Source organism: Agelaius tricolor, unplaced genomic scaffold, assembly GCF_023055355.1.
Source record: "Agelaius tricolor isolate 1412-34295 unplaced genomic scaffold, bAgeTri1.0.p SCAF_12, whole genome shotgun sequence".
In the NCBI taxonomy this organism is placed as follows: domain Eukaryota; kingdom Metazoa; phylum Chordata; class Aves; order Passeriformes; family Icteridae; genus Agelaius; species Agelaius tricolor.
The window spans coordinates 18,600,844-18,627,507 of record NW_027269272.1 but is presented as its reverse complement, the minus strand read 5'-3'; the positions used below and the strand labels follow the sequence as shown (position 1 = coordinate 18,627,507).

General features: G+C 39.7%; 1 protein-coding gene across 15 annotated transcripts in view; it reads left to right on the top strand.

Moving 5' to 3' along the window:
- The first annotated feature begins 676 nt into the window (after positions 1–676).
- The window catches only part of ATP11B (ATPase phospholipid transporting 11B (putative)), a 66,109-nt gene continuing 40,121 nt past the window's right edge, over positions 677–26,664 (top strand). For all 15 annotated transcript variants that reach the window (XR_011680833.1, XR_011680834.1, XR_011680835.1 and 12 more), the window contains exons 1-8: positions 677–941; positions 15,936–16,052; positions 16,844–16,933; positions 19,939–20,019; positions 24,206–24,313; positions 24,460–24,588; positions 24,713–24,816; positions 26,032–26,079. Coding sequence is in view for 12 of the 15 variants with exons in the window: in XM_071437971.1 (XP_071294072.1) it covers positions 915–941; positions 15,936–16,052; positions 16,844–16,933; positions 19,939–20,019; positions 24,206–24,313; positions 24,460–24,588; positions 24,713–24,816; positions 26,032–26,079 (704 nt within the window). In the remaining 3 variants the exon portion in view is untranslated. The remainder of the gene's footprint in view (positions 942–15,935; positions 16,053–16,843; positions 16,934–19,938; positions 20,020–24,205; positions 24,314–24,459; positions 24,589–24,712; positions 24,817–26,031; positions 26,080–26,664) is intronic.

The following is a 26,664-nucleotide window of genomic DNA, read 5'->3' as shown; positions in this document are numbered from 1 at the left end:
TGGCGCTGAACGCTGTTTTGTTTTGATAAGCAACAGCTGTTTTCAGAGCAAAATCACAGATTTGCTGAGGTTGGGAGGGACCTCCGGAGATCACCCAGGCCAACTCCCCTGCCAAGGCACGGTCACCCACAGCAGGTGACACAGGAACGCGTGCAGGTGGGAAGATTTCAGAGAGATCTGACAGCAGCACGTTTCTACACCCGATTTTAACGAACAGAGGTTCCAGACAATGCTGCCGGCAGCAGGGCGCCAGATCCTCCAGCACCTGTTCCGTGCTTTAGGGGACCCACACACCATGCACTTGGGCTTTAACTTTAAATCAGTGATTATCTGCTCTCTTTTCAAAGTCTTTATTCCAACATGTGTACGCTTTGCACTTTTTGCAAAGAAAAGAAAGATAAAACAGCCAAGTTGCGAAGTAGCTTCCCTTGGGTAGAACAGGGGGCCCTCATAGGGCTGAGGGCGCTGAGCCCTGACGGGCTGCGGCCGGAGCCCGTGCGGGGAGCTGGAATTTTGCTCGAGGATGACTCGAGCGCACGCACGGCTCTTGTGCCGGAGAAGCCGCGCCTCAGGCCGGCGCAGCGACCGGACCACGGCAGCCCAGCCTGGGGCAGGTCACGACGGCTCCCCCCTCACGGCTCCATCGCTCACACCGGCCCCTCTCCCCGCCCCGCTACGTCACTTCCCGGGGCGGCCGCAGCCGCCGAGTGTCAGCGGCCGTGCTGTGATGGCGGCGGCAGCCCTGGCTCGGGGCGCCGGCGGGGCTGTGCCGCTCCTGACTCGGCGTGGGCCCCGCGCCATGGGGAGCAGCCGCGGCGGGCGGCTCGCCTGAGGCGGCGGCGGCGACAGCGGAGGGAGGGCGCGGCACTGCCGAGGGAGCCCCGCCGCGGGGGCCGCGACCCGCGCCGCCGGGGATGCTGCGCTGGGTCCGGCAGCAGCTGGTAGGTGCCTCCCTGCACCCTCCGCGCCGCGGGCCGCCGAGCTCTCGGCTCGGCCCCGTCCCGACGGCGCCGCCCGGGCCGCGGGTCCGCGGAGGGAGCGGGGGACAGGGCCGGGGTGCGGGAGAGAGGAGAGTCCTGCCCCCCGCAGGGTCTGGGGAGACCCGCGGGCTGCACTTGGATCGTTATTGAAGGGTTTTTAAATTTTATTTTTAACTCGTATGTGAGGGTTTGGGGTGTTCCGGTCTTTTGGCCTTTGGTTGGTTTTTTTGTGCTTTTTTTTTTTTTTTTTTTCCTCGAAACCCCCTTGGCACAGAGGACAGCGCGTTCCCTTTCGTGTGGCCCCCATTGGGAAGGGCTCCCCAGACTTCCCGGAGAAATGACGGTGCCTTTTTCCCTGGACCCACACTTCAGAGATTCGCAGCTTCTTCCTCCTTCCCGTTGCGAAATGTTTTAAGGCTTTTTCACCCTACGTGCCTCTCTCAAATATTTCCCCGTACCTGAGCGCTTTGCAGCCGCTGCGTGCTGAGGATTTGAAAGTGAATGAAATTGAAGGAAAACATCCGTGAAATGCTTTTGGCGGGGGAAGCCCCTTGGAAAAGGCAGCAGTGAGGGTGCCTGTGCCCCCGCCCGCGCGCTGCTTGCTGTGCTGGGTTAGAACGAGCAGGGGAATCCAGGCGGCCCTGGCTGTCACGTCTGTGATACTGTAGCAGGGAAGTACATCGAGATTTACTCTTTTGATTTGAAGGATTGGCCGGCTTCCTGCCCCGACCAGCATTATCCTGCTTGCGTTTCCTCTAAGGGAGAAATTCTCTCTAAATGATGTATTTGTAAAATAATTTTTTCCATTCTTTGGAGTTACTTTGCATCACGGATGTTGTCCAGGTTAGTGCAAGAGCTTACATTAGTTAGGTTTTCAGATTTTGATTTGTTAAATCTTCTGTGTCGCTAATGATTTGCTCAATTTGTTGCATCGCTTTTTTACCAAAAAAAAAAAATTAAAAATTTTGTGTTTTCTTTTTTCCTCCTGTTCTTCCCTGACCTGGTTTCCCATGGCCCATAGATTTTCCCAGTTCTGTGTCTGAGGCAGAGAGCTTGTGGTCATGGTCTCATTGCCAGCTTGACAGTGCTCAGTAGTTTGGTCTGACACCAAGAGTTACTGACCTGGAAATGAATTGCTCTGTTTGAGCTCTGACCGCACTCTTCTGTTCTGTTACAGTCCTACACACCTTTTTTTATGAAAAAAACAAAAAAGAAACCCAAAAAAACCCTAGTATAACATAGCTGTCAATTTTTCCACTTGAAGGTGGCTTGAGGTTTGCGTGTGTGGTTTTTAAAGCAGCATTATGCTGTCTTCCATAGAGTTTAGATTAGGACTGTATCAGTGCTAGCAATTTATGTATCAAACATGGTTGTTTTTTTCACTGCAAGTAGTATACTGACCAGTTTTCCAGAAATCTGTTTGCCCTTAATAGAAAGTAAAACTTTAGTGTAACAGGATGAGCAATAAACTTGGCACTAGGAGGTTTTAGTGCTTCTTAAAGCACGAAAACAGAAAATAACATTTTCCATTGGTGGAAAATAACAGTTTAAAACTTGCACTAGTTTTGACAGGGAAGAAACAAATCAGTGTAGTAGAAAAGCAGGACAATAAAAATTCAAGATTCTTGGCAGACATCTAATTACAGTACTGATGAGAAAAAATTATTGCAATGGTATGTGTTTTGTGGGTTTTTTCCTATAGACATCACAGATGTTAATGGCTTGGTTGTTTCACTGCTCATAAAGATGCAAAATGGCCTAAGATAGGTATCACACTGCATGTTTCTTCCTAAAGACACTCAGACAACTCATCCCTGTGTGTAATTGCTGGTTTAACATAGATCCCACCATATGTTTGCTTCTCCACATGGCTGTGATGTTTAGGTTCTGAAAGAATGTCAGAGGGCTAAAAACATGGGGAAGGATGCTGACAAAATAACCAGAATGAGTGGGAAGAGTGGGGTGACAGAAATAATCGAATTAAAAGGTGCCAAAATCTGTCTGAGAGCAGAGGAATGTGTGGGTTTGGATGCCTTCGGAGCGTGCGTTTGTACCTGTGCTTGATGTGGCAATGGGTTTTATAAAAGGGTCCTCATCCTTACAGGAGGGTTGGAGTCAGGCAAATGTGTGGGATTGATGGAAGTGGGATGTTGTAGTAATACAATAGAAAAACGTTGGTGTGCAGAAATGCTGGAAAAGTAGTAAGGGACTGGGGAAAGGGGGAGGGACTGGTACTTAGCTGAAGGTGCTTTGAGGTAGTTTTTAAGTACTCTCTGTATGAAACCAATGAATTTTTGCAATTTCTTGTTTGCTTAAGAGAACAGTATTTCATATACTGAGGGCTCAGGAGTGGGTATGGTTTTGAGAACTTGCATTGTTAAGATGGGGGGAGAATGAAGAAGGTGAACTTAAAGTAATGACAAGACCTGGTATGGAATTCAGATTATTTTAGCTATGTTTTGGAAGTAGTGACTTTGCTGTGCTTTCTCTGTGAAGTCCAGTGCATGCCTGTAGAGCTACAGAGAGGGATAGAAAGGTATGAACAGTCAGCTGAAGAGACATGCTGAGAATGTAAGGCTTCATTCATCCTTATTATCGTGTTACAAGTCTGTATGAGTTTTTTAACTGAGGTGTTAGATGGTTTTTAGTGATTTGTTGTATCTAAGAAGTGGGTGACTGTAGTACAGCCTTCAGTGCCTATGTGGCACAAATCATCAGGTTGTTTGATATCTTGGCATTAAGTCTGGTTTTCTTGCTCTGATACAATTCATACCACCCTAGCAGAGCAGTTCATCAGTTTTTCTCCATCTAATGCTGCCTCATGCTAAATAAGCTGCATAGTAAGTCATTAACTTCCTAGTTAATGTGATGTTATAGAATTAGTTAATAGTTGGAAGTACTTAGGTTTTAGTAATGAAAAAATATAGAGCCAAATGGAGTTACAGTTCATGGCTTTGAGTAAAATGCCACGATAAAGACAGGCTTTGGGCAGGAGAGATGTCTGGGTTCCAGCTCTGTTACCTTGAGATCTCAGAGAGCAGTAGGCATGTGGATTTGGAGGGTTGCATAACACCACAGGCACAGCCAGCTCCGCTTGAAAAAAGCAACCGGATAAACAACAGTTGATAGGAAGCGTCGTTAATATTCAGGAATAGCGTAGCGTGTTTTATTTGCATTTCCAGATATGATGGGTTAGACCCCATGGCAAATCTGTGTACCAAGTGCTGTTGTGGCTCCCACGGTCGAGTTTGTGCAGTACCAACACAAAAGGAGAATACAGTGACATTTGTAACAGCCAGGGACTTTCTGTTCCACTTCTCCTTTGGTGGGTTTATGGCAGCATTTGGGCTGTGCTGCTCTCTGATGGTGCACATGCAGTGCAGGAGCTGTTGCAGTGCTATTAACAGAACGTACTGACACCTTCAGTTCTCTGGCAAGGAGGTCTCTGAAAATTGTGGTAGAATACCCTTGTATGTATGATTTAGCTGTGTAATTTTAAATTATTAGTCCTGTCAGTTGGAGAAGGGACTCAGGATTTCTCTTCTATTGCTGTTATGAGGAGTTTGAGCCTTTTGAGCTGTTGTCTAACAGCTCAGTAAAGTACAAAGGATTCTACATGGACAAAACCTAGGAGTTGCCTGCCTGGCCCCTCATATATTAATGACAACTCAAGACAAGTGTGCTGGATTTGGCCAAATATCTTTGTGTAGTGCACAACAGCTTTAATGCTGTGGAGGGCTGGGTTTGGGCAAATGCAGTGTTCTTATTTTACTGTAAATCAAAGATTAAATCTATAGATTAACTGTAAAACCTAGTTACCAGGCTATTTTATTTATTTCCTGGTTATAAGAAGGTTCAGACTGGGAGGGATGTTGGGAGTTCATCAAGTCCAGAAGTTCTCCATAGGCTGCATTGAGGGGTGATCACAGGGAATGTTTTTGACAGTTCTGTGTAGGTAGTGCCTGTCACACCTCACACCCTCCACAGCCAGCACAGTATCTGTAGGAGTGTTCATCTTCTACATGTGTTCTAATGAAAATTTTTTACTAATAAGGGAATGTCCTCAACTGGAGGATTGGATGTCTGGAACGGAGTTTTATTTTTCCTTTCAGATGCTGGTTACTGTTAAGATGTTCTGAGAGGACAGATGGTATTTTGTAATACCTTGCAGTTACTGCCATTCTGAACAAGGTGGACAGCATTTATTTCATTGTTTGCCCTGACAAGTGTGTTTTATTTTCTCTTAATCATTTTACTGAATACAGTTACTTCCCTCCCCCCCCCCCCCCCAAAAAAAATTCCTTCTGTTTTCTGAATGCCAGAAGTGCTTTAAACTAATCCAATGATTGAGAATCTAGCTTCTGAAATCACCTTGCTATTCTGGAATACTACATTCCCTCCTCTTATTTGTCAATGAAGCCTCTTCCCCTTTCTGGCTAAAACTAACTAACTACTTGTTATTTTATGCTAGAAAAATAAATACATATTTTTTCAGAAGAGTTCCTGGGGTTCAGACTGCGCAGTTAATGCCTTCTGAATAAGCACTGAGGGATCAGCGAGGTGTGGGTTGGAACAGCCCAAAGGTTGCATTGCTTTGCTGGAGTAGTTTGAGAGCTGGAGGTCAAGGACTCCCCTCCTGTAACTTAGCAGAGGAGCAAATGTGGCCCTCTTTTTTTTGCTGGAGCTATTCTTTGATCTCTGGAGTAGTGCTCCCGTGTGTTAGGGTCTTTAAACCTCATTTTCCCTTTGTGTTCTGTGGCTGCTGAGGGCTGATACATTTGCAGCACAATGTATTCCAAAGCCTGCCGAACGTGGCCCTGCCTTCAGCCAGCTGTCTGTTCCAAATGGAGACATCCGTTGTGTCCTGTGTGTAATTCATGACTCTTACCTCATGAAAATTAAACTCTAAATCTAAGAATTGCATACCAAAACATAATCAAACCAGTCCTGACACTGATTCTTTCTAAAACTGTTTTAAAAATGGGAAGTTTGGTATTGTCTGATGTGCTGCCTTGCTGTGAGACTTGGGCATTTGACCTTTATCTTGTCCCATCTTCTTTTCTTTTTTCTCCTATCCATGAGCTTTTCAAACAGCAAATTTTTGTTGTGCCAAATTTCCACTTATCACTCAATAATAGGACTATTTAATTGACTGTATGATATTCCTGCACTAATGGGGCCCTGCTCCCTTAATAGCTTCTGTCTGTTTATGGTTTTATGTGACTAAGGGAGAAGAGGGAGAAAAATACAATTTTGTTAACAATGAGCAAAAACTATTTGTGTTCTGGTCAGTAGGGAGTATCTGGTGGGATGGGTGAAAGGCTCTGTTTACTGCTCAGAGATTGTTTCTGCACTCTCAGTGGAAGGTAAAATTTGTAATCTAAGGCAAGTGGATATGTGCTGGATTTAGTAACATTCAACATGTGTTTTGAGTATCATTGGTATTTGTTTTTCTAGTTTTAAGTGGGTTGGCTGACTTCATTAAAGCTGACATTTGCTTTCCTCTGGGATGGAGAGACAGAAGTTATAAAAAAATATAACAACGTGTTTAAATTTCATTAAAAGCATCGTGACTTGTGACTTTCACTGGCAATCTGCTCTTGCTTTTTCTTGACTATATTATGATGTGCTCAGTAGTTATGACTGTTTTTGTAATTATGTCACCAGGAAAAAGTTTACCTCTCAAAAAAATCCTTCAATTTCTAGCACAAAATCTGCTTGTTAAGCAAGCAGGTAAGATCTGCAGCAAAACAGATGTGACAAAGTGTCTCTGTGAATGCAAGGTCATATCTTCTAGCAAAACACAGGTGACATATTTGCAGCTAGACTTTTTGCAACCTCTTTTCACCTGCTGTTGAGAAAACCACTTAGCATTAGTACAGGCCATGGCAGGAAAGATAGAAAGTAGGACTGAGAACTACGCTGTGATTTAAAAAACAAACGCCTGCAACTCCTTGGCCTCCCACATGCAGCGACTTAAGAGGATTTTTTTTTTCCTTGTTTACTTTGAGTAAAAATAAGTCTGGGAAAGGAGAACTTTCCTGTAAATGGGAAGGAGAGATAATGATGCAGACAAAAGGCAAACTGTTTGTTTTTATCCTGCAATGTTTTACTAGAGGAAGAGGTTTTAAATGGTTTATCCCCCAAAATACGTGTTGTCATCTGTTGTTGCATTTTGTTACTCCTTTGCGTGTTTTTGTGCTACTTTGTGTGGCTGTGCACATTTTTGTAGATATTTACATTTCTCTTTGGAAAGAGAATTGCAACAAAATGGAAAGGAAGCTTAAGATTTAGCAAGCTTTAAGGATAGACTAGTCTGTACACATGTCTGAAAGCAGGGCATTAAACTGACACTTAAATCATAAATCATGTTCAAAATGGAATTTGAACTAAAAATACTATTGGGTGGATGCAATAGACTCAAAACTGTAATGTTTTACAGAGCAGGCTTTTTCAAAGCATGTTAAAAGAAGAGCCAGACAGTTCCAGCAATGAACTAAATTATCTTCCTGTGAAATTTGTTGAGCAGCCATTGTCAGCAATTGTCAGTATAATTTTGGCACACATTTTGAAAAAGCCTTAAGATTTATTATTTAATGGTGATTTTGGGGAAGATACTTTTGGAAAGGATTTTTTGTTTTTTGTTCCATGCTGAAAGAAAATATGAATTAGACTCTCAGTGCAGGAACTGATTGGCATAAATAGCTATTGCCTACTAGAACAAATCCAAATATTGAAAACAAGGGTTTTCAATAATGGCTGTATGAGTAGTCCAGAACAGGAGCCCTTCATGCTTGTGTAAAATACTTTTATAAATGATTCTTCAAAGCAGAGGGTAAACAGCATTTCATTTTAAGATAATAGTGTATTTAGTATTCCAGTACGTGAAGGAATGTATGATTGCTCTGTATTTTTCCTGTCATGGACTTGAGAAATGTAATTTTTTTATGGTGAAATTGCTATCTACAAAATTTGAGCTGCTTTCTAGCCTTAAGGGAAAGTTCATAGCTTGTCACAGATTTGAATGCTTTATTTCATATTGAAAATCTGCTATAAACCTAGTTAACAAATGCAGGGAATGCACAGAAAGGATGCACTTGGAGGGTTCTTTTTCTGAGATCCATACTATGGTCATTAGAGATACGTGAAGGATTTGTGTGTTAAATGTTTCATTTCTTGTGTTGGTTCTTTATTTCTTAGTGTGGCCTGTTTAGTAGCTGCTGTTTCTGTGGTTGATTATTGCAGGATTGTAGCACTTTCCATGTTCAATGTAGTTTATATAGTTTGAGAAGTCTACTGAAGAAGTGGCTTGTGATTTTTGAGCTCTCATTTCTTATTTTATTAAGTGTGATGCCCTGCAGTTGTCTCCTGATGGGTGTCTGAAGTCACCCTTCAGCTTTAAAAATCTTGCCTACTCTCCTTTTGTACATGCCTGACAGGAAGATGATATTGCAGATAAAGAAAACTAATTGCTGGAGCCCACAGAGGAAAACTTTTAGTTCTGAAATTAGAACTGTGTAGTTGGAACTGCAAAGGCATCTTCATTTCCATGTTAGAGCAGTGGGCTGCTTTGGGAGCATGTGGCAAAAGACCAACCACATTTGGCATTTTGGACTACAGACACTGTCCAGCCTCAGGGTCTCTTCACCTTCTTGGACTTTTATGTAAAGCACTTTTTTTCAAAGAAAAAAAAAATGAGAGCACATTGACAGGCCTTGAAATGTAACTTGGGAGCCACTAGCCCTGCCTTTGGAATTGAGGCTTGCTTCTTAGAACCTGAATGTTAAGTAAGTTTCTTCCTTCATTGGAGCTGAAGACAATTTATTGTAGAGTCTCTTTTCTTCCAAAAAGCATCTGAGCAAAAGTTATTGATGATCTGTGTGTCTGACAGGGAGCATCCTAAAATAAAGCAATGGGCAAGGAATGTATTAGAGGCATTTGGCTGGTTAAGCACAGAGGATTGGAGGCCAGAGGATAAGCCCCATCCAACCTGGCCTTGAACACTGGCACGTTGGAGGAATGGAGCAGCCACAGGTTCTCTGGGCAGCCTGTGCCAGGGCCTCTGCACCCTCACAAGGAAGGATTTCATCCTTGTATCTAATCCAAATCTGCCCTCTCTCATTTTAAAGCCATTCCCCTTTGTCATATCACTACAAGAACTTATAAACAGTCCCTCCCTGGCTTTTATGTAGGCCCTCTTTGGTTACTGGATTAATCAAGTGAATCTTGGCATTCTGTTGAAGACAGTCATGAAAGAGCAACTATTACAAGGTCTTAGGTTTGTATTATCATATGAAGTCCAAAATGGATTATATTTTATAAATACTGTGATTTGGATTTTAAGAGAGGATAAGAAAGCCATTTCCTTCATTGATGCAAGTTGGACTGTTATTGAATTAAACAATTTACCTGAATCTCCGTTCAAATCCTTTGCTGCTAACAGGAACTGGACGTGCCATAGCAGCCTTCGAGTGTGCTGTGTTAGAAATATTAACTTGCCTCATCAGCTCATTTTTCCTGTCTGATTTTTTTGATGTTACAAGACCAGTCTGTTTGGCATCAGTGACCTGAGCAGAGAAACTGGCACTGGGCAGTATGTTGGCAGTGAATGAGGCCAGCTTACCTTGCTTGTTGTGTTTGCAGATAAATAAAGAGACGATAAATGATTTTTTAAAATTTTATGTAGGGATTTTTCCAAGTTATTTTTGGTGGGCATCTTGGCAAAATAGTATGTAAAGTAAGAACAACTTGAGCTCTTTGTGAGCAGGACTTTGTGGCAAGCACCAGTACAACTTTTCTAAGTGCATTACTAGGCATATTTTAACTTTGTGAAAGGAAGGGTTATTGCCTCATGATTTCACAGGCCTTGTTACCTAGAGGGTGTGTTTTCACAAAAGAATGTAATCTGGTTATAGGTCTTTTAGGAGGTTACAACATGATTTATTATCAGATATTTTGAACAGCTGTAGATACAGTAAGAGGGAAGAGGAAATTGCACAAATAGTGCATGACTTTAAGTAGTTTTATTTCTTTACTGCAGTGGTATTTAAAAGGGGAGGTACAAATTGCATGGCACTGTGTACACATCAGGGTGCTTCAGCTGATTCACTATTTTAGTTGTTAGAGCAGTGTTTAAAATTGCTGTGAGAGGCTGTTTCTTCCTTCATGCTAACCTTTGATAAGGCAAATTCAGTTTGACTGCTGCCCAGTTACATGACTGAAAGAATTATTGGCTGACTGTATGGAGTACAAATTTACACAGACTTCTGAAAATGGGCATGGAGTGTGAATAGATCATCTTATCTGACAGAGGGAAAAGTATTCTATGTATATTCAGAAGAAAATCCAAAGCAAGAAAATCCATTTCCTCAAAACACCTTTAATCAAAATATATCTTGACAGCAGTGTAATAGCAGACTTTTGGGCTGTCTGCCAGGAAATGTGGTGTTCTGCTTCTGCAGCCATGATCAGTCAAGTCACTTCCCCAGGGGAAAACTTGGTCTCAGAAATCCTTTCTTCTGTTTATTAGCTTTATTAAGTAGTATGTGATCTTCAGAAAGGTTTTAGGGGAGCTGCTGCTTTTGTCTGTTGTGTTCAGTGTGGGCTTTTAAAGGAGGAAGAGGCTCTGAATGGGACCTCCTTCTTTGAAACCCCTTTCACTTTTCAGTGGTCATGTAGCAGAAGTTCTTTTGGCAAATACAAATTTGGTTTTTCTTCCCCCTCTGTAAAAGCTGTGAGTAATGAATGAGAAACCCTGGGAGATGATATTAAAGTATACTAAGTTTATGCAAGTCAAAAGCAAAAAACACCTGGCAGACGATTTGTGATTATCAATGCACGTATTGCAAAGCCTGATAACGAAATTGATGTGTTGCTTGCCAGGCTCATGTCAGTAATCCTTGCTGAAAGGTCTGTGGGTTTCTGCTGTCTCACCTCACAGTGCTGTGGAGTGTGTGGGGAGGGCGCTGGTGCACACTGCCATACCTTAATAGTGATATTGAAGTGTTAAGTCTTGCAGTAGATGTGTATGGTACAGCAACAGGTTGAGTACAAAAGCCTTTTTTTCTTTTCTTCCTTTGCACTTGAAGGCGTTGGGAGGGTCTTTTTTGTAGTGCTGATCCTCATTTGCTTCCTGTGTGGTTGCCTGGTTTGTTATGTGTCTTACTAAGGCTTCCTCAGCAGCAGTGTAAAACTCTTCTTTCATGGGAAAGCTTTTTATTATATGACCAGACAACTGGCATGGCATATTAAAAAAGATGGAAAAAAAACCCAAGACAAAACCAAAACCACAAACCAAAATGGGAAAATGGATGAATCAGTTTTCCTTACCTGATGGCCAGTTCTCCAAGTACAGTGGCTGAGATGCAGACAAAATGTAGGAAAGAGTTGTTTGGGGGTGGCTGTTGAATATCATGGCTTTCATGAAATAAATTGCATAAAATTACAGTCAAATAGTTCTCCTCAGTTCCCCGGGATATGTTTTCTGTGCCGTTTTAAAGGGGCCTAATTTACTGCACAGAGAATATCTTTGTGTAACTTTTAGAACAGTAATGAAATCACTTCTGAAGAAGTTCAATGAAAATTACCCAGACTTTGCTTACAGTCATTCAAATTTATAAGAAATTAAAACTATGAATGACTTCTTTCTTTTCCTATTTATAAAGGTTATTTTCATTTGTGCTTTATAAATCAGCTTGACTAGAGTATCTCTGTGCTCTATATAAGTGGCATGCTTTTGGGCTGTTTTCACAACCAAGGTATTAAGTTCATCTGGGCACAAAACTTCTGCTGGGGAAGTGTGTAGCAGAGATTAAATGGGAGTTGTATTCCAAGGGTAGATAATGACTGGTTTGTGTTGGTAAATCATCTGAAGAACTGATCTTTAGCCAATAAATCTAGATTTAATTTGCAGCATGAAGGGGAGAAAAATCTGGTCACTTCATCATATGGTCAAATTTTATTTAAAGGGGATTCATGCAATATATATGCCTGTAATATACCTGGTCAAGAAACCTTAAATACCAGGTCTTGTCATATATTCAGCATTATTTGCTATGAAGTCAGTGATCTGTGCACATGGGTAGAAATCTAGATAACTAGATAACTGCAGGAAAGCTAAATTTTTTTGGAAAGAGATTGGTGACAACTTAATCATTTTGCAAGACTCTAATTTAGGGTTTCTCTGCTCATGCTGTTTAGCTGCAGAAATCCTTTGACAAGGGCATGTTACCCTACTTTTGCAGCTGAGTTGGAGAATGACATTAGAAAGAGAGAGAACTGTCTATTAAGTGAAATTAGGAAACAGTGTGCTTTCTGCTCTGCTTTGCTGGCTGCACAGAGTCACTGTGGAAAATCCCTTGCTGGGCAGAAATTTGGTCTACAAATCAGTTTAGTGTCAGGAGCAGGCTCTGTGACCAGCTCCATAGTTAGAGAAGAGTTAAAGACATTTCAGCTCTTGAACAGTGAAGTTCAATGCCTGTGCAGAATTTTCCTTGGAGAGATGTGTAATTAAAATTTCTCTGGAAGATCTGCTTAGTTGTGGTCTCATCAGCTAATTGTGAGACAGCAGAGTTGTTGGCTAATTTCAAGTGATTTTTAGTAGTCATAGTCATAAAACTTAGGATATCTAAGTTGTGTTGCCAGCTCTGACACTCACTTCCTGCTGTGACCACAGCCGAGTCACTGAGGTTGTCAGGGATGTGTCCTTTTCCAACTGCAGCTCTGACAACTGAGGGGTTTTTGTCCCTGGCCTGCCTTGCATGTGCTCTGTGATCTGCTGACTGCACAGCTTCTGTGCCTTCTCCGTGGCAAATGTCAACAAAACAGAATTGAATCTCTGTGGACTGCAAATTTAAGCTGTTTTAGCTCCACAACTGCACCTGTAAACTTGTATGGCCTGAGATTCTGATTTATTTGGAAAGTAAAGTTCTTGCTTTTAATCATCTGAGCCAGCTTCAGTGGAGGTAGTCATTCTGATAGAAGTGCTTGTGCAGTGAGACTGGAGTTGTACAGAGGTCCTTACTCTTCATCATAAAATGTCATCATACTCATCAACCTTCCAGGTGCTCAGATAGTGGCCTAAAAAGGGCATATAAAAAATTCAGTGATATCCTAGTCAGTCAGTAATCTTTGATTTATCTTTTAATAGTGTTCAGCGAGTGGCATGCAGGTTAGCATTTATCACTGTCAGAAAGAAGACTGCAACTTGTTTTCTCTGCTCTTTGTGGTTTTTTTCCTTGCTTTACATCTGTTTGATTTAGAGTGGAATTTTTTCAGGCTGTAGAGTCTGACTTTCCAAAGTGAGGATGTCTGGCATTTTGTGAGTGCCAGACATTTTCTGAGATGTAGAAGAGAGCTGTGCACGAAGTCTTACTAATTAGGCACCTTTTTTCTTGCCTGAAAAACACTTTTATTTGTGGCATCTTCTGGATTGATTTAGAAATACTGTGTCACTAATGTCAGATATCCAAAATGCTTCTGCTACAAACACTCTTCTCTTTAAATTTTGTGTCAGCAGTTAACAGGTACATTTTTTTTTTTCATCTTCCTTTCATACTTGTATTCTTTTCTTAAAGCTGTGAACAGTTCCTTGCATTTTGCTTTTGGTATCCTGTGTATTTTTTTCCATCCTTTCCCCTATCTACTTTTTGTCTCCCTGCTCCACTCTTATCTTTAAACAAGTTTTCACCCTGGAGCATGTGACTAGACCAGCCTTCCACTGCTTGTCATCTAAAGTTTATTCTCCTTCAAATCTCTTTGAAAAATCCCCCTTCCTTTCTTTCTCCCTTCATTATTCTGGACCTCTTTCTTTCTCAAGCAGAATGTTTCTGTAGTAATGATGCCAAACACAAACATTTGTATGTTTGAGAGGATTTTTTAATTATTCCTTTACTTTAAAATGACACCATCCTGAATGTGAGCATACCTAATGACCTGTGTTAGAGATATTCATGGATTAAAAAGAAATTAATTTTTGGTTGCACCAATCATTTTTTATGTCAGTCATTGTGCTCACTTCCATCTTCTGTAGTTAACTGGTACAGAAGTATCTTCTTCTGGAGTTCTGTGAAGTGTCACTTTTTTCACATGGATAAAACTCTGAGCCTCATTCACAAGTGGAGCAAAACAACTGCAAATGCAGTTTCCTCACCTGCAGTGGTGGAATTGATAATGCCCTTTCTAGCAAAGGACACCACCAGTTGTCCTTGCACTTGGCATCAAAGAATAAGGAGATTGTGTAAACTCTGCAAGTTGGTTCTAAGATTAGGAATGTGTGTGATGCTGGTGCTGGAATTCACCACTTTGCAGACAGTCATTGACTCCCAATCAAACAACAGTTCCAAATTTAATTTCACTAGTTTATTTCATGCCTAAGAGCTTTCTGCCTTTTTTCTTTAGTAGTTTTCTTGGCCTGTAATCTGAATTATTACTGTTTGGTTGTCTTCTGCCATCACCTGCTTCTCCGGGTCAGAACATTATTGCTAGGAAGGGTTCTGGTGAGTCATGTAGCCCCAGGAAAGGCTCAATTAAACATAGACTTGAATGACCTAGATATTAGCCCTTGTGTTACAGACATTGCAACCTTTCCTCATGACTTGTTTTGGTATTTAATTATTCCTTTCCACAACAAAGGAATTTGTTTGCTTTCCAATACCCAGACTGAAGTTTTCTTACCTGCAACTTAAGCCTGTTTATTTCTGTTCTTCTTTGGCCTTCAAAGCCCCCATTTTCTCAATGGAACAGTCTTCTGTGTATCAGGAGGTTTACTAGGATATCCCAAGTTTCCTCTCCTCCAGGCTAAATGACTCTAATTTGTTTGCTCTTTAGATTGTTCAGCCTTGCGTTATATGTCGTGTTTTCAGGATCTCTTGGAGCTCATGTTGCACTCCTCTGGGTGCTGTCCAGTTGGTTCACAGTGCTTCAGCTGTGGCTCCCGCTCCTCCTGCAGCCTCCTCTGCAGTGAGGGCCTTTTTCTCAGTGGGGTGATGTGGATGACTCATGTCTAGCCTGTGATCTATTATAGCCTTTGACATTTTTCATCAAAATTCCTTTACGGGCTTTTATTCTCTTTTTCTGGATGCAGTTTCTTTGTGCTGGATCTTTGTGTTCCGTGCATCTGGTTGGTCAAGAATTTTCTCTTGGTGTTCTTGCAGTCCCAGGGTGGTATCATCTGCAGGTTTAACACTTGTGTTCCACTTCTCTTGAAGAAGCAGATGATGAAAACACTGACCATTAGACCTGCAACAGGGCTTTGATTCCCAGGGACCTCACTCAGATCATCTGTTTTGGCAGGAAATTATTGATAAGTATTGCTGAGTATGCTTTTTCTTTTTTTTTCCCCATGTGTTTGTTTTCACTGCTGCACCATTCAGGTACGAATTGGTGGTAATGGCAGGAAATCACATTTGAAATGAGACAAAATGTTAGTTCTTGGAGATAGAACTTGTTTGGAAAAATACTGCTGTCTGGTCAGATGCATATGCTTTTGGCTTTTCTCTGGTGAGAATCTTTTCAAAATCCAGTTACCACAGCATAGTAGTATAGCTTGTATGTTTTGACCTTTTATTTTTCTCAATAAACTGTTTTATTAGGGTTATCATGAGCACAGCTGTGAAGTTTTGTAAATTATTTCTGTTTCTTCCTTTTTAAGTTTTGCAGGGTTTCAAGTTTGCATGGTAGCAAGTGTTCTCTAGCCTTGAGACAGCGTTTTTTCCTTTCATTTTTTCAGAATGAGTACACAACCTCAAAAGTAAGATTTTGGGTTTTTTTCCCCACAGTTTTTGAAAATTGTCTGGACACAGCAGACTTCAATTTTATACAGTAATTTTCTTTACTCTTTGAAAATGGCTGCTTGCTATCTTTTCCACAGAATGTCCTTTTCTACAGAATTTTACAAAACAGCAGTTAATAAAATCAACTTTCTTGATTACCTCTTTTTTTTATTTTATGTTCTAGGGTTTTGACCCACCGCATCAAAGCGACACAAGAACTATTTATATAGCAAACCGTTTTCCCCAGCATGGCCATTATGTTCCTCAGAAGTTTGCAGACAACAGAATCATATCATCCAAGGTAAGGAATCAATTTGTCATGGCAAAACCACTTGATGTGTTGCTTAAGAAGTTGTGTGGCAGATGTGCATGCCTGTATTATGTCTAGTGGTGCATATACAATATTCAGAGTGAAACAAACTCTGAGCTGTTTTGAGAGAAAAGCTGGGTTGCTTCTTGTGTAGTTTGTCTCATCCTCTCACCCTTCTTTCCTCAAAACTCAAGTACAGAGCAATTAAGCAAGTTGGTCAGGCTTTCTGAAGAAAAGTAGTTTTTCATCCAGTGTTACCAAAACTACTTAAAAGGCAGGATGAAGCTGGTTATGAGGATTTTTAAAATAGCCAAATTGAAATCCAGTACTCTGCATAAAATAAATCAGCAGTGGACTGCAGTTGCGGATTCCCTCCCGGTGTGTCCTTGGATTGAAATCAATAGAGCTGATGGTGGGGATGTGCCTCCTTGCTGTAGTGTTGGAGGCAATGTTACAGCTGCAGGAATTAATTTCTTTCCTCCTACCCAGAACACAAGCAGCCAAATGACTCCAGCTGCCCCTGTCCCAGTTGGAGGAAAACATTTTAAACTTGGCCTGTAGAGGAAATGCAGTTGCTACCACTGCTTCCCTGCTAACTGTAGTTAAAACAGAAGGAATAAAAAAAAGAACAAAAATTGGATACAGCAGCAAGGTCTGGGGGAGGGGACCTGGGGAATGAGAACATTTAGGTTAGGAGAGTTCAATGGGAGCAGAACTGAATTGCACTGAAAAATTGTGCATTGTGTTGTAATTATTCATCTCTCTCCTTTTTTCCCCTTTAGTATACAGTGTGGAATTTTGTTCCAAAAAACTTATTTGAGCAGTTCAGAAGAGTAGCCAACTTTTATTTTCTCATTATATTTTTGGTTCAGGTAAGTTGAATAATACTCAAGAAATTGCAATTTTTGTTGTAAGTTTTGCCACTGATCTTTGTTTTATGAATTTAACTTCTCTACTTACATATTCTGTCTATAAAAAGAATACATTTCCAGTTTCTCCAGGAAAAGAACATGAATATAACTTTAAAAATAATTATGTCCAAATTTAAGTATTATCCTTAGGTTTTACCTTCATGAATGCTAATGTGTTTAAGTGTGCAGCTTCAAAGTCTATTGCTCAGTCAGCACAGGGTTTCAGTTGTCTGCCTCCAATACAACTTTAAAGCTCTTAAGGGAGTAATGAAATTCCAGATATGCTTCTTGTCTTTGTGGGCGTTGGTGGTGTTTGAATGTTTGTATATTTCCACTGTAGGTGGTTGTCATTAACAGACTATTGTGATATAGTTCTAAGATCCTCAAATTCAATTTGTTCAGATAAAATGAACACACAGTTATTACAGGTAAAATCAATAGTTTGCCAGTTTTGAAGACCTCAGTGAGTGCTGTTATTGTTACAGTTTATGTCAGAAATATTATTGTGGCTTTTGTAGCTGATTGTATTTCTTTTCATTAAGAACACCCACAAGTAGATTAGGACAATCTGTACATTTTCTATGACCATTGCCTCTCCAGCTCTGTCATGTACCTGAATTCTGTGGAGCTGTTGTAGGCTTAGTAGATGATGGATAAATGGGAGAAGGTTTCAGAGGAGAGATAGTAACTTTTGAGATACTAATTAATATCTGAGGCAGAGACAAGATTTTGGGGTACACAAACTTCTCTTTCATTATAAAATAGAATTACTTGAACATGTACAGCCCTGTACAGTGATTAACCAACATTTAGAGTGTGCATATGAAAAAGATGGCACCTCGTTTGACAAAGAATGGGGATAGTGAAAAATTCAGAAAACTTGTCTGTGGTTGTGTAAGGTGTCAGTATCAGGGCCAGGCCTGCAGCTTTTAATCCATTGCCTCCTGTGTCCCTTGATCTTGTTCTTTCACATTTAAAAAGAAGAACATTCCTAGGCTGAAAATTCCTATGCTGGACTAAAGTCATACAGTTCTAACTTAGGCTCACAAAATGTGTTGTCTGTCACATCTTCCTTAAGATGTTAAGAATAATGACTGTATAATGTTAAGAATAATGACTGTATCATTCCTGTTGTAATGTTTCATGCTGTTTAACATACTGTAGCATGAGGGAGATGGGAATGTGCTGAAGATGGAACATAAGTGTTATTAAAGTAACCACAGACTTTTACAGAGAAGTAAAAGCATGGCTTTTACTTCTTTTTAGTGCAGATTTATCTCTTCAGTTCAATGTTGTGTCATAGCTCTTTCAAACTATTGCCTTTCAGTAGTATCTAAATAAGGATCTAAGGCAGAAATTCTGTTCTGAGTGTAATCCTGTCCTCTCAGTTTGTATCAAGTGGATGCCCTCATGTGTATGGGAAATGTCTTCTTGTCTGTGTGTCTGCGTTCTTGGAAACAGAACAGCAGAAAAGTTGAAGTCATTTTTGTTCATTTATTAGAATGGAATTCTGTTTTTATTCAAATCCCTTTTGGTGGAAGTTCACTAATATCTAATATTTTTATTTTTATGAGGCTAAGCTGCCTTTTAAAGCTGACACCATGGAACCTTCCCTGTCCTGTGAATCTCGTGTGGCCAAGATGCAGTGTCTGTCATTACCACCTTTTCCACTGGGGATGGCAGAGCTGGGGCAGGGTCTCATTGTGTGATTTCAACTTGCAGCACAGTCCAGTCCACATTGTTCACCACACATGTGCATGCCCAAAACAAGGTGACAGACTGCATTTTGGTGACATGAGGTGTGTCATGGCTGTGTGTCCAGCTGCGTCGCAGGCAGAGGACCATGGTGTCCTAGTGAAACATGACAATTCCACCAGCACAAAACCTGTTTCATTTTCATATATGAGCTCTCTTGAGAAAGGATGAGAGAGTATAGACGGCAGACATGCCATGATTAACATATCCAGCTGAAAATCAGATGCTTTTGGTAGGGTTTTTCTTGGTCAGTATGCTGCCAAGCTGAAATTGTAGTGCTACCATTAAAGAACAGACAGTATTGCAGGCTAGGTCTCATTTTTGTTGTGTTCTATAAATTCTGTTTCAGTGAAAAAAAAACAACCAAAAACCTTATGTGTGCATTGTAAAGTGGCATGATATGTTTTTTCTGTGAGGTCCTTCCCCAGTGATAGAGTAAACTTCATGTATGACTTTTTTTTCTTCTTTAATGATTCCCAAAGCAATGCCATAAGTCTCAGGTAAAGTGGATCAAATCAATGTCTGTGGTTTTGAGTAGTTCTTGTGTATATCTCCTTTACAGCACTTGACCATGTTGATTTTTTCCTGCAGCAGAAGAGAACCACTAACATCCCCCCACATACAGAACCTTAGTGTGTACACTGCACTTTTGGCATGCCAGCAATAATTGCACAAATTGTAAAAACCGCATGTTAACTTGGGGCAACCAGAAAGGTGCAGTCTTAAAAAAGTGTTCTCTAATATCTAAATCATTGAAAATTACTGATCTTAACTTTATTTTCACTTCTAAAGTGGATGATGTTATACTCTACATTGCTGGTAAGCAGTAGATTGTATAGTGTTGAAACAGCTTTATGAAGTGTAGTTTTCTTTCCTTTGTAATATTCTTTTGAATTCATTTTTCTAGGATGAAATTAATACCTTCTTTTTGGTAAGGACCTTTAAAATTGTCACGTCCCATACTAAGGCTAAGAATGTGACTAAGGCTGCTCTGTGCCCTAAAACATTTGTTTTCATCATTACTGACATATTATTTAGTTGTCAGAAACTGAGTTTTGCTTGAGAAACTCTGCAGGACATTCAGTAAAAATACTCACAGGTTATAATAAAGAATTTGGAAAATAGTTGTCTTGCTTCTTTTTTTTTTTTTTTTGAAAGTACAAATGTAAAAATGACATTTGGACTAATTTTCATATTTTCTTTTCTTTTAGCTCATGATAGATACCCCTACCAGTCCTATTACCAGTGGATTGCCATTATTCTTTGTCATAACTGTGACAGCCATAAAACAGGTAAAGGGAAAAAATCTGGCAGCGTGAAGTCCTACTGAAGTAAAGTTACTTAACAGAGTCTCACCAGGATAGTGCTTAGATACTAAAAATACATTAAAATGGTGTAATTTTTAGAAACTATTTTGGGTTTAATGCTTCTAGTTAGATGCTTGAGCTTCAGCATTTGGTTGGTTGTCAAGCACTCAGTGACTCACTGCAGTACCCTAAAATGGACAGTGGATGACTGTCAGGCAGCATTTTTGTCTAAACATTACATGTCACTTGTTATCAGACCTTTTCCAAAAGCTCCTCACTCATTCCTTTGGCACACCTCACTGCCTGTTAGAACCAGTCCTCCCACATCACACCCTGAGAAAGGAGCTTGGGCAGATGAAACAGTGATGCAGGGTGTGTTTGTCAGTAGTTAAAAGGCAAAAGGGGTAAGTTTTGTCGTGTAAAATGTGTATTAACTGTGATTCTGTACCAGGTAAAAGCCCCTGGTCTTCTTCAGTTGCATAAAACATTTTGGAGTGTTTTATAGCACTTAAAATAAGAAAAATCATCTGAGTTTAATAGAAATCATGTTCCAGCACCATATTACATCCTACTGAGACCTAGAGCATCTGGAATCAGAATGTAAAAATAAAAAAAAAGAAAAAGAAAGAAAAAAAGGTCTTCTGTTTTCTTTATGTCCTTAAAGCAAGAGGAGAAAGAAACAAGCTCATAAATAAAGAAGTGATGTGGATAAAAATTATAATCTCTTCTGCAGGGAGGTTATTTTCAGGAACTATCCTCTTCAAGGGATTTGACAGTGCTGTCGGGAATAGATGCAGCCTCGCTACTGAAAAATAAGCAGGAGACTGTTTTAGAGCTGTAACCAGAATTTCAATTTGCCTTCTGTGCCAGAAAGACCCAAAGCCACCCAGAAACAGGGCAAAAGTAAAAATAGTTCTAGCTTTCAAGCAGATAGAAAGGTGTTTGGGACAGGGTGGTTCTTAAAGCTGGAGTAATATTTGGACTAATATTTCATCTTGTTGCTGTGCAATTTGTGTATGCAGAATGCCCTAATCCTATTCAATTGCAGTTGTTACCATCACCCCCCCAAAAATCACATGTTCAAAAGCTATTAATCATATGTAGGCAATGGATAATGAAACTGTGTGGACTAAAAGGGATTATGAAACAGAGTTATAAATATTAGATCAATTTTTCCAGAAAGAAGTTGGACTTGTGTAAGTCTAAAATAGTCCAAAATAATCTTAACACCACCTTGCTTCTAGATGTCCAATCTTATATTGGGAAATTTAACTCCCTTATCATCAATTTTGAAGAACAGAGATTTTGTCATTCCTCCTGGAAGCTTCAAATGATTCATGACTTGCCAGGCATCAAGAGATTTTCTGGCTGTCTCAATATCTCTGCAAGGACTATTGGAACCACCTAAACTGCTCTAATGGACTCTCATGTTTCTCCTACCTGCAGCAAAGGACACAAACAATATTCACAGGCTGTTATCTTCAAGGGACAATGAATTGTGCTATTTCCACCAGGCTGCTCTCAGACAAGAGAGAAGCATAAATCTGTTGGAGTGCAGAGGGAAAAATCCCCAGTATTGCCTCAAAATCAGTTCCCATTTTCTCTAAACCAGAAGTGTAATAGGAGAAGATCTTAAAGAAAGAATTCTTTTTTGAATGCTGTGGGGCTCTGGTTCTGTACAAAGTTACATCAGGATAAATGTTAAACTATAATTTTGTATTCTCTCAAAAGATGAAGGGGAAAAATAGAAGCATTAATCATATGAAGGTTTGAGAAGCTTAGCAGTGGATGGAAAAAGTCCCCTGCCTTCCAGAAGACTGGTGAATGTGGCACCTCTTGCGAACCTCAGAACTCAGCTTTGTTTTAGTCTCAGCCAAGGAGACAGAACTTTTTCTACTTGGAAGTGTAATTGCACCTAGGTCAGAAGAAGGACATACAGGACTGCAAAGTGATGCAGCTCATGCTGTGTCATTTTGTCTGTCTTGTTAGCCAGAGCACTTTCCTCCTTATGCCTCTGAAGATCTTTATGCAGTCCTCCAGGGAGTTCAAAGTTAGCAAATAAATAAAAACAAAACAAAAAGTTAAAAAAACCCAAACAAAAATACAACAAAATAGAGGTATTTCCCAAGGAACTTAAGGAAACAATGCATTTTAATAAGTTCATATGTATTTAGCTGAAGGAACACAGATGTTTACTTGACTACCAGGTAAATTATAAACAACTACTTTGCAGGTTTTGATTAACTGTAGACCTAAACTGAAAATGAAAAACCTGGTGGTATAAAATGCAGATCTTTTCTCAATTACATTGATGCAGTTATTTAAGCTGGACTTAAGAATGTAATTTGATTGAGGGATTTTGATCTTTATTTTCTGGCAAGTAGGCAACATTGCCTGTATTCCTCTTACATGTTTCTTTCTCACTGTATTTTTCCAATGTTTTCAAGTGAGGACAAGGACCTCTCAAAAATGCTGCAGTAGGTAAATCTGGGGGGAATTTGAACTGACCACACTAAGTTGGCTCTTGAAAATTCCCTGGTGTGAGGTGTCACCCTTGTGTTGGAGGCAGGAGGTGTCAGATGGAGAAAGCGCTGAAATCTGTACTTTCTAAAGAAGGTAAATTTCAGTTCTTTGCCAAATGCCCACATTGCTCAGCTGTTCAGGTCTGTGAGACAAATGCCCCAAGGTTACTGGATGTTAGTTAAATCCTTGTTTTCTTCTGTCAGTCACCTTTAACAAGGAGCTGTAGGTACTGACTCGTGCTTTTTCATACTGCTTAGAAAGGATTCAAGAGTCGTACTTAGGGACTTCAGGATTCTGATGTCCCAGTATCTCTCTGTATGGCTGCTATTACTGCACACTTCTTAATTATTGATTTTGAACTATTTGACATATAAAGCTCTTTTCTTTTCCCTATTCCCCCTCTCCTTCATCTTTCTTTTCAAACACAGGTAGTGCAGTTGTGCTGTCCTTACTCATTTGTGCAAGTAACAGTGGAGATGTGCAAAGGTAGAACTACAACAGTATTTTTAACATGCAAATTTCATCATATAACTTTTCCTACGAACTCCAGAACTCTCCAAATTGCGTCTGCATTAGTATTTCTTGTACGATGACATTCATATAATGTTTGTAGGATGAATTGGGATTATGCCTGCTGTTTCACACAGCTACCTTCTTCTGTCTGCAGACTTCCAAGGAAATGTTTTTAACTTTTTCACAGTTCTTATAACTACAGAAACGCATTTTAGGAAGTCTCTATTATTGCAGATTAGTTGCAGGAGTCTTGCCATGTTGCAAGAGACATTTGAACTTCCTACATGATTGATCCATTTCCTGTGCTTGCTAGTGGGACTTTCCAAACAGTACCTAGACTTGGGGATCAGAGATTAATATGCTATTATGATCTAATGCTGTTAGATTAAACAGGCAGTGGATTCATACTTTAGAAAAATAGGAGGCAAATAGTACACTTGGATTCACAGTCTTCAATGTTTGTATGTGTGTACATGGGATAAAGGGTGCCTAAACAGGTGTGAAGTATCAAGTAAAGAAAAGCTGTTTAGTTTATCAATTAAAAGCTCGGTTGCTGCAAACTGTTCCATTAGGACTCAAAAAGAACAAAACTCTTCTCAGTCATCTTCTCTTGCTGGACAGAGCTAATGTGTCAACAGTATGTCACGCAGAATTAAGTCTTGAGGTTTCCTGCATGGGCTATGGCAGTAACTATAAGAAATGCTATACGGTATGACTTGAGAAAGTAATTTCAATCTGTTACTTCTAAAAAAAAAAAAAGGAACCCAGAAAGGAGCCTGAGGACTGACTGTTCCCGATTTTGTGGTGTATTAATCCGTATAGATCAAAGATTTATTGAGTGCTTGGTCATCTGATCCACAGAAAATGTCACTGCCTGTTTGGTTTAAGAGAACATGGGACTGTTAAGTGTCTTCACCACTTCTGCTACTTTATTTGCCTTTACATGTTTGTGTAAAGTGACAAAATTAAGAGGTTCACAGGTTCTTGAGTAACAGCTGGAGCAGAAACTCAAGAGACATTAATAACTATTCAGACAAAACAGGAAGTAGTTTGAACACATTTGCTTAGTAGATTAAATTTAGTCCATTTTTTAGTTTTCTTTCTTAAAAAGTAGATTTTTATGTGTTTTCCACAGGGCTATGAGGATTGGCTGCGACATAAAGCAGACAATGAAGTCAACGGTGCTCCAGTTTATGTTGTTCGAAGTGGTGGCCTTGTGAAAACCAGATCTAAAAACATTCGGGTAAAGGACTAATTGAGCATTTTGTTTCTATTATACAGCTAAAACTCTTGTTTTATTGCTAATCATTGTAGTTTGGTAACAATGCTGAAAGGAATTCTGCCCTTTAAACTTCTTTGTGTTTTTCTGATCTGTGTTCACTTTGTTAGGTGGGGGACATTGTCAGAGTAGCCAAAGATGAGACTTTCCCTGTTGATCTGGTGCTCCTGTCGTCTGACCGAGTGGATGGTTCATGCCACGTTACCACTGCAAGTTTGGATGGAGAGACCAATCTTAAGGTCTGAGTTACTCATGTGAAATAGAATGTAGTTAATTTGTGGTGCCATTTTTCCTTCAGCCTGTTGAAATAGCTGCCCTGCTGCCTGGTAGTCCTGTAGTAACCCAATGGTCACTGTTTTACAGACACATGTTGCAGTCCCAGAAACAGCAGTGCTGCAGTCTGTTGCCAACCTGGATAAACTGGTAGCTGTTATAGAATGTCAGCAGCCAGAAGCAGATCTATACAGGTATCACTTTATTATTAAATATTTTGAAATTAAATCAAAATGAGGTGTTCAGTACTCAGAATGCTACAGGTCTTGCTAGGGTTAAAATAGCTTCAGACATCTGCTTGAATTTCAGGTTTTAATAATCAGCTTGTTTTTATACAATGTACTTACTGAAAGTTGCAAGTGTGAAGTTAAACTTGAGTACTTGAGTAGTAAACCAGACATTATATTTTTCTTTTTTATTTTAATTATGTACATTTCAGTTCTAATCAGTAAACATCTTTCTAGATTTTAAAGAATTAAATGGCCTACAGTCTGATCAGGTTGAAGAGAATTCCATAAGGTTCTGCTGGAGATTTCAATATTATATAGGATATGTTAAAGTGGAATTGACTCAAGTCTAATTCTAAGGATATGTGTTGCTCATATTTATTTTGCATATGCTTCAGGGAAGATTTGAACTCCATTTTTCAGCAGCAAAACCTTACATTTAAAAAGGGATATTCGAGCATGCTTTAACATCAGCAAGCAAAGTCATAGACTCTGTAAAGCAGCATCATGGGTAGCAAAAGTTATATTCCCATCCAAGTTTCTTCTGAATTGTATAATGGAAAATGGTAGCTATAAAGTAGTAGTTTTTAAAATCCAAGTATATTATCACAGCTGTTCTTAAGTAAGCTTGGAGATCTTTGAGAAATACTAGGTATTTTAAAACTAAGATACTCAGTTTGAACAGATGTTCAAATGTTTGATATTTAGCAAATTAAGGTACAATCACTATAGAAGTTTGTGTCCCTTTTTGTGGCTGGAGTCCTGCTAAATATGTGCATGTCAGATTTTTAAATGTGTAATAGATTGGCATTATTAAATGAAAAGTTTCTATTTTGATGGATAATGCGCAAACTTAGATTTGTTGAGGAATTATTTCTTACTGAATCATCAAGAAGTCACAATCTGTTTTAAATTAATAGAAATAGAATCTTTTGTGGCAATTAATCAGAGTTAATAAGCTTTCTCAAATGCCTGTTCCTATGAGGGATAAATGTTTCTGTTGCTAAATGGCTCTTGTAAAATTACTGCCAGTTTCGCCATATTGGTTTAGTTTGATTGTTAAAAAAAGTTGATTTATTTTTTACTTGTGAACTATTAATGATTATTTTATAAGTGTAGAGAAGGTTTTTATGTTTTTGAGTCTTTATGTAGATACTTCTAAGATATATCCATCTTCCATAGATTTGTTGGAAGAATAACTGTAAGTCAACAAGCTGAAGAAATAGTACGGTGAGTAAAATTGTATAAGATGTTTATTTACATGGAGGTGGTTAAAATCTTGACCATCACGGGGGTTACTGTTGAATATATGAAAAGGGGAGGTATTTTTACTAAAAGTATCAATTGCAGCTGCATACCTCAGATGGAGATGAGAAAAGATGAGTGAAAAAAAGTTCATTACTACCCAGTTTTACAGATTTAATAAAACAGTTCTGGAAAGCTTGGCTGTTGCGAGGCAGGTAATTTTTTGTCACTGGTAATCAGCTGGTAACTTTGCTGTTATTTGTTAATCAAAGCATTTATTGATCTGAAACTATTTCCACTGATGTAGTATCTATACTACAACAGATCCCCTGTCATCAGAGGCACCGAGAAGGAGTTTTTGCCATTGAAATCCCTAGAAATTCCTGGTTTAACAAAGCCTCTGCTACGAATTTGTAATTTTTAGTATCTATTTCAAATTACAGCTGGACTGTGCAGATAAGTGCTTACATCTGCTACAGGCAACACAGCTGTGTCCACATAATCATGGGCCCACCACCTCTCCTTGTGCAGTCACAGCAAGTAACAAACATGCTTGCAATTACAAAAATA